Source organism: Coenobita brevimanus, chromosome 91 (genome assembly GCF_032717465.1).
Source record: "Coenobita brevimanus isolate Jiangsu-jjx chromosome 91, ASM3271746v2, whole genome shotgun sequence".
Lineage (NCBI taxonomy): Eukaryota > Metazoa > Arthropoda > Malacostraca > Decapoda > Coenobitidae > Coenobita > Coenobita brevimanus.
In genome coordinates this window covers 36,863,928-36,876,621 of record NC_137044.1, presented here as the reverse complement: position 1 = coordinate 36,876,621, position 12,694 = coordinate 36,863,928, and the positions used below count along the sequence as shown (strand labels likewise).

At 41.5% G+C, this 12,694-nt stretch overlaps 1 protein-coding gene across 1 annotated transcript in view; it reads left to right on the top strand.

The window, feature by feature from the left end:
* The window catches only part of LOC145411964 (putative neural-cadherin 2), a 452,962-nt gene that overhangs the window by 349,576 nt on the left and 90,692 nt on the right, over positions 1–12,694 (top strand). The window contains exon 23 of the mRNA XM_080281935.1: positions 857–1,204. Within this exon, the coding sequence (XP_080138061.1) occupies positions 857–1,204 (348 nt within the window). The remainder of the gene's footprint in view (positions 1–856; positions 1,205–12,694) is intronic.

The following is a 12,694-nucleotide window of genomic DNA, read 5'->3' as shown; positions in this document are numbered from 1 at the left end:
TTCCAGAGTTTATTAAACTCGTTTCGGATAGAGGTGAATGAGAATACTTTAACTACTCTAGTTCATACACATATTGTTTGGGTATTGATGCGATGTTCAGACGACTTAATCCCGCTGAGGAGAATATATTCGACCTTGAGGGGTGATATATAGACTGCACAATACTTTCACTACGATTGGTGCTTCTTAAATTTAGTACAGCCCTGTGGATGTAAAAAGAAAGCAAATAAAAGGATACGCCATCGGAGCGAAAGGGTTGAACGTCTTTTGTTATTTTCATATATTACTTTCGCCTCCACCAGACGATTTTACTCAGTTGCGGCCTTGTTGCCAGTGGGGAGGTGGATGTTAACCTTTCCACAATTATATATTTCTTCCTACCACAGCACCGTTTTACTCAACATGCGGGAAAAGTAACGAACTGGAAAGGTTAGGTAACTAGTTTACTACGAGGCATTTGTCCTGGTGGTACTGTACTGGAATAAAGAAAGACTCAATCGGACTGAAATGGTTAACACTCTCGGTCTCTAATGATGCACCTCAGATTGTTAAATTTATGTTGAATTTGATGGAAATGAACATTTGAATTGATCCGTCCATGAGATGGTTAACTCTTTCAACCCGATCAAGCATTTTTTTTTTTCATGTTGATCATTTTACTAGCACATTATTTACTCAACCTCAGAAGGACCTCAAGTGCTGGAAACGTTAATCAGGTTGTATCGAATCCCTCCAGATCAAGAAGTTTAAAGAGCTATCCTTAATCTGAATAAAACTGTCTGGATACGGCGTGTAGGAAGTTAAAATTATGCCACAGGGTCAAGGAGTTAAATGTCCACCTGTTATTTTCCTTCAGCTGGTAGATTTGGGTGAACCAGCGTATAGCAGCGGTAGTGAAGCCGGCTGTGTGCCTCAAGACACAGCGTGCGGTGGAAGCAGACTGTCCTGTGGTGTGCGTGGCTCTTGTGTGGGAGGCCTGACAGAGCCTCGGTGTGAATGCCAGCCGGGATTTACAGGACTAAAATGTAAGGAACACACAAGTCCGACCTCCTTGGGACCGTCATCGTTTGCCAAGATAGCCATTGGCCAGCCTCTGAATCCCTATGAGGTGTGGCTACAGCTGCGAGTCAAGTCCAGAGGCCAGCCAAGCGGTCTTTTGGTTCAGCTGTCATCACCACAAGTGTCTGCAATCCTCAGGCTGCATGTAAGTTTACATTCTACGAAAGTTTTGTGACTGCATTCTTTTGTGAACCCTCACTGATGACTCACACCAGTTCGTTGACCAGCTACTCTGTAATATTTGGATTCCTTTTTTTAAAGAGAACTAACTGACCCGTATCATTTTAATTGTATTATGTTTCATGTTTCTGTATTTTTGTTCGTGCAAGCGAGCAAGTGAAGTAAGTCAGTACCACAAAAGGGCCAAAAGTGTGCTGTTTTGGAGACTTAAACCTCAGGTGATCTAGGCATATCATTGGAAAGTTTACCAAAATGTAATATGTGATACCTAAATGACATCTTTAAAAAATTTTACATTATATTCCTATGATAACCAAATAAACAAAAAATGCTATGTTTTGCACCAAAACACCGTGATCTCGAATATATTGGACTTAAAGAAAATCTAGATACACTTATCTTAGAAAGAGTGTAGAAAAGTCATATAATCATGCTGCCTAAATGGCGCTTCTTAAATTTACCACCATATTAATGAAAGACGAAAAAAATATCTAGACAGGTACTAAAAATGGGATTACCTCTCATGGCAATAAGGCTACATTCACCTTCTCAAATTGTTAGATATCTAGTGGACAAGTAATACCTGTTACTTGAGTGGATTCTCTCAAAATTAAGCACCATATTCTTAAAAAAAAAAAAAACTACCTTTTTATTTACTGTATCTATTGCCAGACGCCTTAATCCCGTAAGGGGTGGCCACAAACAAATCGCCTCCATGTCCCCCTGTCCAATGCCACTTCACTGCCTTGCTCCCACCTCACACCCCTCGCTTTCATATACCTCTCCACTCCATCCCTCCATCTCATCCTCGTCCTCCCCCTCCCCTTTCCCTCTCCACCTCACTCGCATACACTCTCCTAGTTGGTCTCTCACTCCCCATCTTCTCCACATGGCCAAACCACCTCAGTTTATTTCTCATAAGGCTTTCTATCACATCCACATCCACACCACAGCACTCCTTCACTTCCTTCTTTGTCAGTCTCTCTCTCTCTCTCCATGTAACTCCACATGCGCCTCTCAAATAATCCATTTCCACTGCTCTCACTCTTGACTTGTGTCCTTCCAACAAGGTCCTAACTTCACATCCATATATTAGAACTGGTATCACAATACTGTGCTGCGAATTTGCAACTACCGACCCGGTCTATCTGACTGTGGGAATGGGGGTGCAGCTATTTCAGTTAATTAAGTGTGTGAAACACTCAGTAGTAAAATCCTTAATTTACTGCACATCTGACTTAGGCTACAGGTTCCAATATTTACATGAAATAATTATACAACCCAAGGTGCGAGTTCTGAGTGATACATACAACAGGTGCACATAACAGGCACATAAACAAGGTATACAAACAAGACTCTGGTGCACAAACAGGTTACTGGCACACTAATAGGATACACAGCAAGGTACACAACAAGGTACACAGACAAGATGCACAACCCGAGATACTGTACTATCCTAATGCAAGTGAAGGGACAAGATACATACAAGGGGCAAGTAGGTACTTACATACTAAGTGGCCTTAACTTAGTGAAGTCTTAGATCACCTCTACATGACGATTGGTCTTAGCCAGAGGAGGAGAAAGAGAGCGAGCTTCCTATCTCCCTGCAATATATTGGCAAGGTCTAAGTGGCGGAGTTTGGGAGAGCACCGCCCTTTCATGAATCAGCTACCACTACTCCCATCCTGTCTCATGAACACCTGGGGTCCAGCAAGAGGATGCTGCCAGGAGTAATCCAACTTAAGTGATTAAGGTGTGGAGGCAGAATGGAGTTTGCATCCCGCCTAACCCTCATTAATGTCTCCGGGCTGACATCCAGAGTTTTAGCACAGTCCGGAGTTTTAGCGTCGATCACCAAAAAAAGTCCTCCATAAACCGCATGTAGAAAGCATCAGACAGGAGTAGGAAATCCAAATACAAACAGTTAACTATCTGTGAAACAAAACCGCGAGGTAGTAGCCCCACGTGACAACTGTCATACAGCAACTTTTTTCCTTCCTTGCTCACTTCCCTGCTTTCAAAGAACCAGAAACCTTTCTTCCCTGTGGTACCCTTTCAAGCACTTCATCCCCCAAATTTCCATCCTCATCACACTATCCAAATACATAAACACCATCACATTTTCCATTTCCTATTCATCCAGCCTCACTGTACATTCAGTGACTTCATTTCTCTCCAAGAACATAACTTTACTCCTTCCTACATTCACCTTTAGATTCCGTTTCTTACACACTCTCCCAAACTCATTCATCAAGCCTTGCATCTCTCCTTTGTCTTCACTTAACAACACAGTATCATCTGCAGACAACAGTACTGGGAGTTTCCAAACACTGCCCTCTTTCATTAGGGCCACTCCAGCATCCTTGTATTTCTTTTATAACCCCATCCAAATACAGATTGAACAACCATGAGGACATCACACATCCCTGTTTCAATCCAACATTCAAACAGAAAAATTCACTCAGTTTACTGTCCACACGCACTGCAGCCTTAGCAGCCTCATACCTACTGTACTCTTCACAGCATTGAACAACTTCCCATTTACTCCGTATATCTTTATTACTTTCCACAATCCTTGTCTATCCACCCTGTCATATGCTTTCTCCAAATCCGTGAAGACCACATGCAACTTCTTTCCCTTTTCAAGAAACTTTTCCACTATTGACCTAAGAATGAATACCTGATCTACACAACCTTATCCCTTCCTAAAACCTCCCTGTTCTTCTCCAACTAATTTCTATTATTTCGCTATCTAGGTCACTAAACATCCTGCCATATACTTCTCCTGTTACACTAAAAAGAGAGATGCCCCTATGATTACCACACATCTTTTTACCCTTTTCCTTTGTACAGGAGAATAATATTATACCTGATTTCCAGTCCTCGAGGATTCAACCTTCCTCCCAGGCAAGTCTACACATCTTCCAAATTCAGTCTACTACTATCTCTCCCCCATGCTTCAGCATTTCACCACACACTCCATCAATTCTTGGGGCTCTCCCCAGTTTGGCTTTCTTTAATGGTTCCACAACTTCCATCCTACTGATTCCTTCCTCTCTTCTCTTCTCCATCCTCCTCCCAGCCATTCCCCAGCCACTTATACTCGCATTACTTTCATTCTCGTCCTGCAACAATTCCATAAAGTGTTCTCTCAATCTGCTCACTTTTTCTTCCTTCTCCAATAGCAAAATTTTTAGGGTGGCCCCAAAAAACAGAGTAGAAACTTTTCGCTTCCACTAAGCTATATATGTTCCTTATCATCACTGAAGGCACTATTTGAAAAATTTGATGAAATGCACAATTTTTAGAGGTCACTCCCGATGTCGTAATTCCGAATAAATAAACTGAAAACACAACATCGACGGATTTTCAATAAAAAACGAAATATGTATTTTTGAGATTTCCAAACATAGACCGCCTTTATTTGAGTGCTAAAAGAACACATTTAAAACACTAAGTATAAGAATAATGCATCACTTTGTCTTCATCAAAGCAGCTTTCGCCATATCTGGTAGTCTTTTCTGGTGGCCAGCGACGAGCTGCAGTATATACTGCTTTTGAGTCTCGTCTCTCTTCAGGACATCATTGTACGGCTGGATGAAAGCTACATCTCTCTCGGCACAGTCGTTGACAACCTTCAAATGTTTGCACTTGGCCAGAAGTGACATATACCTGGGGTCTGTCAGCCAAAGGTTGGGTGATTTTGCCTTGAATGCCCTGTCATCATTTTCTCCTGTCACAGATAGTAGGTTGAAGAACTTCAGTGGACATCTGGTGATGTAAGTTGCCAGTGAAGCGTGGTGGTCGAACACATCACCGGAATGTCGTGTCAGTTTCCAATGAAGAGGACAGTCAAGTTTTTCCACCATAGCTGCTTTAGTGGGGTCGTCAACACAATTATAAAACAAAAGTGAGCAGCGCCAGATGCCCAGAGAAGTACCATTTATGGCAGCACATTGACTTGGCACCTGCCTCTGCTGCGAGGGATTTCGGGGCACTCGTGGAACAGAGAAATCAACTTCTTGTCGTTGAAGGGAGCCCTCGCTGGATGTGATGACTCATGCCAATAGCACATGTATACGAGCGTGACAACAGACTTTTGTGACACCAGCTGTCTCTCTTGCCATCATGTTCATTTGCTTCCTGAATAGAAAAATCTTCAGCAAGTATATTGCTTTTGCCATCCAGCACGCATTATGCACAGCACGTGGAGCACGAACAGTCTGCTTTTCACCTGCAGAATATCTCAAGAGCATACAAGAGAGCTATAGTAACTCTCTATAATCATCTCTCAGGAGCTGGCTCTTCATGGCATCAGTGCAGAGCAAAATCATTTCTTCAGGTAGACAACTGAGCATCCCAACAAACAACTCGTCTCCAGCAGGATGTAAATCAGTTTTATCCATACCTGGCCAGAGGTTTTGGATGCACTTGAAGATTCCCATTTCAGATCCACAGCTTGGCCCTAGAGAAACATTGAAGACAGCAGACAGCATCAACTCAGACACATGATGACGGCAGGCGATCCAAATGAGCTCTTTTTCCAAAGCTGTTTCGATTAGACTGCATGCTCCCATCTTCAGGCCTGTGTTAGCTGCTGATTTATCAAAAACAAGCCCTTGAATCATTGGTTTTCGATTGCATTCATCCAGTGTTCTCATGCATGCATTGCACTGCAGTTTCCCAGTGCTGCAGTTTATCTTGGGACCCCTGAGAAGTTCGTCTGTCTCACTGCCAATCACCAAAATGGAAAGTCGGTCCACTGCGGGTTTACTCTGTCCAGCTATATCTGGGAGCAATTTACCATCCCATTGTAGGAGAAGTGGAATGTCTGGTGTGAAAGCAGCCCGTCGATCAGTTGTGTCTTCTTCTCGAGTGGTAGCTTGTGCTTGCTGTATAGTATTTTGAGACAGTACTACAGACTCCAGGTTCTGACCAAGCACTTGTGCGACAGTACCCATGACGAACATGGCTGAACAATTAGGCAGTTTGACATGATCAGGCGTGGCATCTACTTCCTTAGTTACAATGGTTTTCTTTGCTTTGCTGTCTAATTTGTTTGGACGTCAATGGCCCTTGAAAATCGTCCTCAGACTGCTGATGAGGAATTGCTACAGGTCCAGGGTTCCCAGATTATTGTCAGGTTTCCCTGCAAAACTTGGCTCAATAGCAGCCAAAATGCCCCCAAATTTTCCAGACAAATACCCCTAAAAACCGCTAAAAATCTCAACCAAAACCAGTTTTTGTAATTATAATACCGAAATTCAAAATCAATCAAAATTTTCTAGCAAATGATGGAATAAACTACTTAACTCTCAGATGCAAGAATTAACCATTATTCTCAGTCTTTCATATACACCATAAGTACCCATCTTCATCCGTGATGTAATGCCAGAGTCGGGAAAAGCACTCTTGCATATAGGAACTATATGGTTAACTTGTGACAGTGGAGAGTGGATGGCAAGGTGAGTGGCAAGTTTCAGCTCAGCAACTATTGTAGCCTTCACATCGTGTCCCTTGCTTCCATATGCTTGAAACACTGTCAGTTTTCCTTTGTCCCATCTTAAGTGATACATGTGCAGAACTGGCTGTAATGTGCTTCTGGGTTTTCGCATGCTCCAATAGGTCATTGTGGTGAGCTTTCGCGTCGCACTTACAATACTTGCATGTTGCATGTGTACGGTCGCCATGACATGGTGCAATCCAGGCCTTCAGCTTGTCATCGGCTTCCCATTTTTTTCTATAGGCTTGCCTATACTGAACCCATTTCCTCTTGGTCACAGATTCAAAAGGAACTCCAAACACACTGACACAGACCAGAATAATTCAAACATGATCATGAATCATGGACACGAAAGTAAGCTGTGGATGAGGAAATGGTAGCTTGTTTCAGTTGCCAACTTGCCAATTTTAGTATTAATGATGCCAGTGGGCAGTTTGGAGGTTTCATTTTTTCACCGAAAACAGTTTTTATTTTTCATTTTCAGCACATTTTTACGAACCCGTCAAATTCCCTGCCAAACTCCCATATATAAATTATCCCGCTGACCAGGAAAAAACAGCCAAATTTAGTGGGAAAACTACCAGTCTGGTAACCCTGGCTACAGCCTTCAACGTCAATAGAACTGGATGGTACAGTCATTTCCATCTGCCGTGCAATGAGCTTGCATTTTTCTCTTCGAGCATTGGCTTGATCACTTCTATGCCGCTTACGAGGCTCCTTGTTTGCCAAGATTCTCTCCGCCCCATACATATTCCCACTGAAGGGATTCTGTTGCTGTAATTACAGGAACTGCTTATCCTCTTCGTTTGTCATAGTGAGCAGAGCGTCCTTACGAGAAATATCAAACAGTTTTGTGACTTATTTCATTTAGTTTTGTTCTTTGACCAGGTACCCTGGTCTGAGTAGTAATCTATTGTTCTTCAATACACTGTACTCTTTGTGAAGCTTCTGGAGCTTGTGAATACCCGAGTCTACGCTTTGGGTCTGGATGTATGCTTTATCCCAGATCACCATTACCTTCTTAATGGTACTTTTGGCGCCGCAACTGATTGTAAGACCGTTCTGATGGTGAAACATGAAGTTCCTGAGGACATCGGCATTAGTTGGCAAGCAAGCACCCAGTATATCTTTCTCTGGCTTTTCCAAAAGCCATGCTTTTGGACCGCTTCTTGTCATTGGCATGATCTGTGATTGGAACACACTGACAAGCAAGGCTTTATTATAACTATCGCTAATAATACTCATCAAAACATTATTTTGATATATTAGCTTCAGTTCACTCCGCATATCTGGATACTTATGCTCATTTGCTGGATACAATGATTATTAAACATTGTGTATGGAATTAGAAATATTCCATTATTAATGAATCAAATATTTATCAACAAGTGCCTGGTATGTGAAGTGTAAAAACCTAATATATCAAAGTAACTTTTTGAGAAGTGTCATTATTGGTTGTTATAATTATGATATATATTTTACTTGCCAGATGAGAGCAATTCGCTGCTCGATGTCACGACACGCTAGTCATCAAGAGCACACCAATGTACGTCCTATTGTGTGGAGAAATAGTCATCCACTGAGTGACCACTGAGTCATTGACGAGCCACCCAGCGTGTGCTGCGGCGTGGACATGGTGCTTTTCCAGCTGCTCCAGAGTTTCTAACAGATGGCTGCAGCACGCAACAATGGTAGACGCATGTTACAATAAGTGTCTGTCGACTACTGCTCAAGCTATATTCAATGTTTAGTTCGATGGTTGTCGCAGTTTTAGGATAGTTATATGCAGTTACAAGTCATATATTCATTAGCCAGTTAGCTATTTGTGATCAAACATAATATTATCATGATCACATATTTTTCCTCCAGGGAGTGACATCTAAATACTAGCCAATTTTCTTGATCCTTGCGGAGAATAATCAGTTTGAAAAAAAAAAAATTGGTATATTTTTGGGCCACCCTAAGCAATATATTATTTTTATCTTTCATTGCCCGATTTACTTCTTTATCTCCTTGTCTAACTCTCTTTACCTCTTTCCAGAACAATTTGTTATATTCCCTCCACTTTACACTCAAATTCCTTCCAAATCTTCAGCCACTTTCTTCTTTCTCTTACTAATCTTTTCACCTCTCATTTCCTCTACATATAACTCTCTCTTCTGTCTCTCAACTTCCACCACGCCCTTGTTTCTCATCCACTCACTATATGCTTTTTTCTATTGCGCCACAGCTTGTTTCACCTCTTCATTCCACCATGCTGTTCCTTGCGCCCCCTTTCATCTTCTCTTTACCCCACTCACCACCTCATATGATACACAGATTTCTTCCATGAATATCTCCTTTTACACTACTTGCACGATCTTGCGTTGTTACACACACACACACACACACACACACACACACATTTGTAGTCCAACTTTCAGTCTTACCCACACAATCTTTGAGCACGCAAATTGGGTGTCTACGAAACTATTACATCTGTTACGTAAATGGAATATCAACGTTAATCGCCATACATTGTTAAAAAAAAAGTGGGGGGCGGGTGACAAAGAAGCTAGTCGGGGAGTGAAAGATAAAAATGGCAGATTGATAGTGGAGAAGGCAGAAAAAGTGAGCAGATAGAGACAGTACTCTAAGGAACTGTTAAACATGAAGAAAGTAATGGAAGTATAAGTGTTTGGGGAATGGCTGGGAGAAGGAGGGAGGTGAGAAGGGAGGAAGAGATACGTTGGGTGGAAGTAGTAGAATAACTGAAGAAAGTCACAATGGGCAAAGCCTCAAGAATTGATAGGATGTGTGCTGAAAGGATGAAGCATGCGGGAGAGATAGAAGTAAAATGGATATGGAAGATGTGCAGATTTGTTTGAGAGGAAGGTAGATTTCCGGAGAAATAGAAGTCAGGTACAATTATTCCCCCGTATGTGGGAAAAGGGTAAAAAGAAGTGTGTGGGAATCATAGGGGCATTTATCTTCTTAGGGTAGTACAAAAAGTACATGGTAGGATACATACTGAGAGGGTTAAAGATGTAACAGAGGAATTAGTTGGAGAAGTACAGGTAGGTTAAGAGGGGAAGAAGTTGTGTTAATCAGATACTCATCCTTAAGTCTTTAATGGAAAAGTTTCTGAAGAAGGCTGGAAGCTGTATGAAGAAGGCGTATGACAGAGCGGATAAACAAGGAATGTGGAAAATATTATGAATATATATGGAGTAAATGGGAACTTCCTGAGTGCCGTGAAGAGTATACAGTATAGGAGGGTGCTAAGGCTGCTGAGCATGTGAATGGTTAACTGTGTGAATTTTTCTTCCTGAATGTTGAATTGAAACAGGGATGCTGTCATGTCTCCATGGTTGTTCAATCTATATATGGGTGAGGTTATATAAGAGATAAAAGGTAGGACAGTGGATGTTGAGATCGGCTCTAATGAGAGAGGGCAGCGTTAGGAAACTTCCTGTACTGTTGTTTGCAGATGATACTGTATTGTTAGGTGAAGACGAAGGGGAACTGCAAGACTTGGTGAATGAGTCTGGGAGAGTGTGTAACGAACGGAATTAAAACGTGACCGTAGGGGAGAGTAAAGTTACGGTCCTCGAGAGAAATTGAGTCAGTGAATGTTTAATGAGGTTGGATGATGAAAAAATGTGCATATAAGCACAAATCTCACCCCCTACTGAAATATCCCCATTTTGTTTTCCCGGTTACCATCTTTTCACAAACTTTCGTAACAAAGGCGGCACCTGTTGTTACATCAAATCTCGATATGCAGTTGACACCATTTTAAACTTCACTTCATCTAGTTTTGATTACTCATTGTATAAACTAAATTGTCAAAATATTACCAAATATATCTGTGTAGGCTATCGCTCCCCCAATTCTTCTTCGGAACCCAGTGTATTTGATTCCATATCCACACAGTTGAGTAACCTTAACCTTGCCCCTAGCACAGAAATTACCATTCTGGGTGATTTTAACATACATAATGTTGAATGGTTATTGCATTCTGCCAAACTGACGATGCTGGTTTGGAGTGCGAGTTGTTTCCAGAATCGTTTAATCTCACCCAGCTGGTAAAGCAACCAACAAGAATACCAGACAATCCTGACCATAATCCCCATCTCTTAGATCTATTCCTGATAAATAATCCTGATCAGTACAGGATAGAGGTATTGTCTCCAATTGAATCCTCTGACCACAATCTCATCAAAGCCTCATTAGTTAGCCCCCCCAAACCTTCCCGTTCTGAACCTGTCAGGGTGACCCGATGGCACTTTGATAGGGCAAACTGGGATGGATTTAGAAATTACCTTGCTGACATTTCATGGCAGTCTTTCTTCTCTAGTGATGCCAATTCTACCCAGTCCCACATTTGCGACTTTATACTAGCTAGTATGGACTTATCCATATCAAGTCAGCAGTTCACTCCAAGATCAAACTCTCCAAAATTGTTTGATAGCACCTGTGACAGACTAACAGCCCAAAAGTCATTAGCATATAACTCCTACTTAAAATAAAAAACATCTGAATCACTCTCTCAATTTCAAATTGCTAGAAACCATGCAAAAGCTGTAACAAATCTCGCTAAATCAAACTTTCTTCAAAATCAAGCATAAAAATTACTAAACAAGCCTAATGACAATAGAATATTCTGGTCAACTCTCAATTCTTTCAGTAATAACTTTAACAAGTCATCATCCATTCCCCCACTAAAATCTTCAGATGGCAACATTACAAATAACCCGCATAGGAAAGCAGATATCTTTGCCAGTAAATTTGCCAGAAATTAGACCGTAGAGGAAGCCAGCCAGAACGTCCCAGTACTAGAACTTGACTTTCCCAAAACTTTTCCACTTATAATACACACAAGATACGTAAAATCCATCCAAGACAATTTACCTACCAACAAGGCTCCAGGCCCAGATGGAATTCCTCCAATTGTTTTCAAAAAGTTTTCCCCAGAACTTGCCTCTGTTCTTGCTAAATTATTCAGACTGTGCATACGTACTTCTCCATTCCCTAATTCATGGAAAGAAGCCAATATCCACCCATTTCCAAAGAAAGGAAGTTCCTCTGACCCCTCTGATTACAGACCAATAGCTGTCACATCTTCCCTTGGTAAGGTATTTGAAACTTTAAACAATAAGCACATAGTCAAACATCTTGAATTCAACAACTTAATTAGTGATAGACAATATGGTTTTCACCTCGAAAGATCCACCATTGACATACTCCATCTTCTGACTCATACCATTCATCAATCAATCGACCTACATGGAGAAACTAATGCAGTAGCCCTTGACATTTCTAAAGCTTTCGACAGAGTATGGCATCGTTCCCTGTTGTCTAAACTCCCTTGCTATGGACTGAAATCTTTTGTTCCTTTGATTTCCTCATATCTCAGTAACATAAAAATAAGAGTAAAAGTAGATGATTTATAATCCAATTTCCACTCAGTTAATGCCGGTGTTCCGCAGGGATCAGTTCTGGCGCCAACCCTGTTCCTGGTTCATATTAATGATCTCTTATCTGTCACCCACAATCCCATCCATTCACATGCAGATGACCAGTGCCAGTTCTAGACTGCTCCACTTGGAGGGGCAGCTACACATATTGATGGGGCACAAAGGGGTAGCTATGGGGCATATCATATACTGATAATTTGCATTGGGGGGGGGGGATTGAAAAATTTGCTGGGGCATTGCCCCCCCCTGTGCCCCCCCTCTAAAACCGGCCCTGCAGGTGACTCAACTCTTAATAGTTCATTCACACTCAGGCACCCATTTACAAAGTCTGATATCTCTAACACTCAACTCAGTACAGCCATCTCCACAAATCATGACTTATCAACGAATAGTGAATAGGGACAAAACAACCTTGTCTCATTTAATGCTAGTAAAACTAAATATATACAATTTACTAATAGGCATGTATTGCCAGATCTGTATATTACCTTCA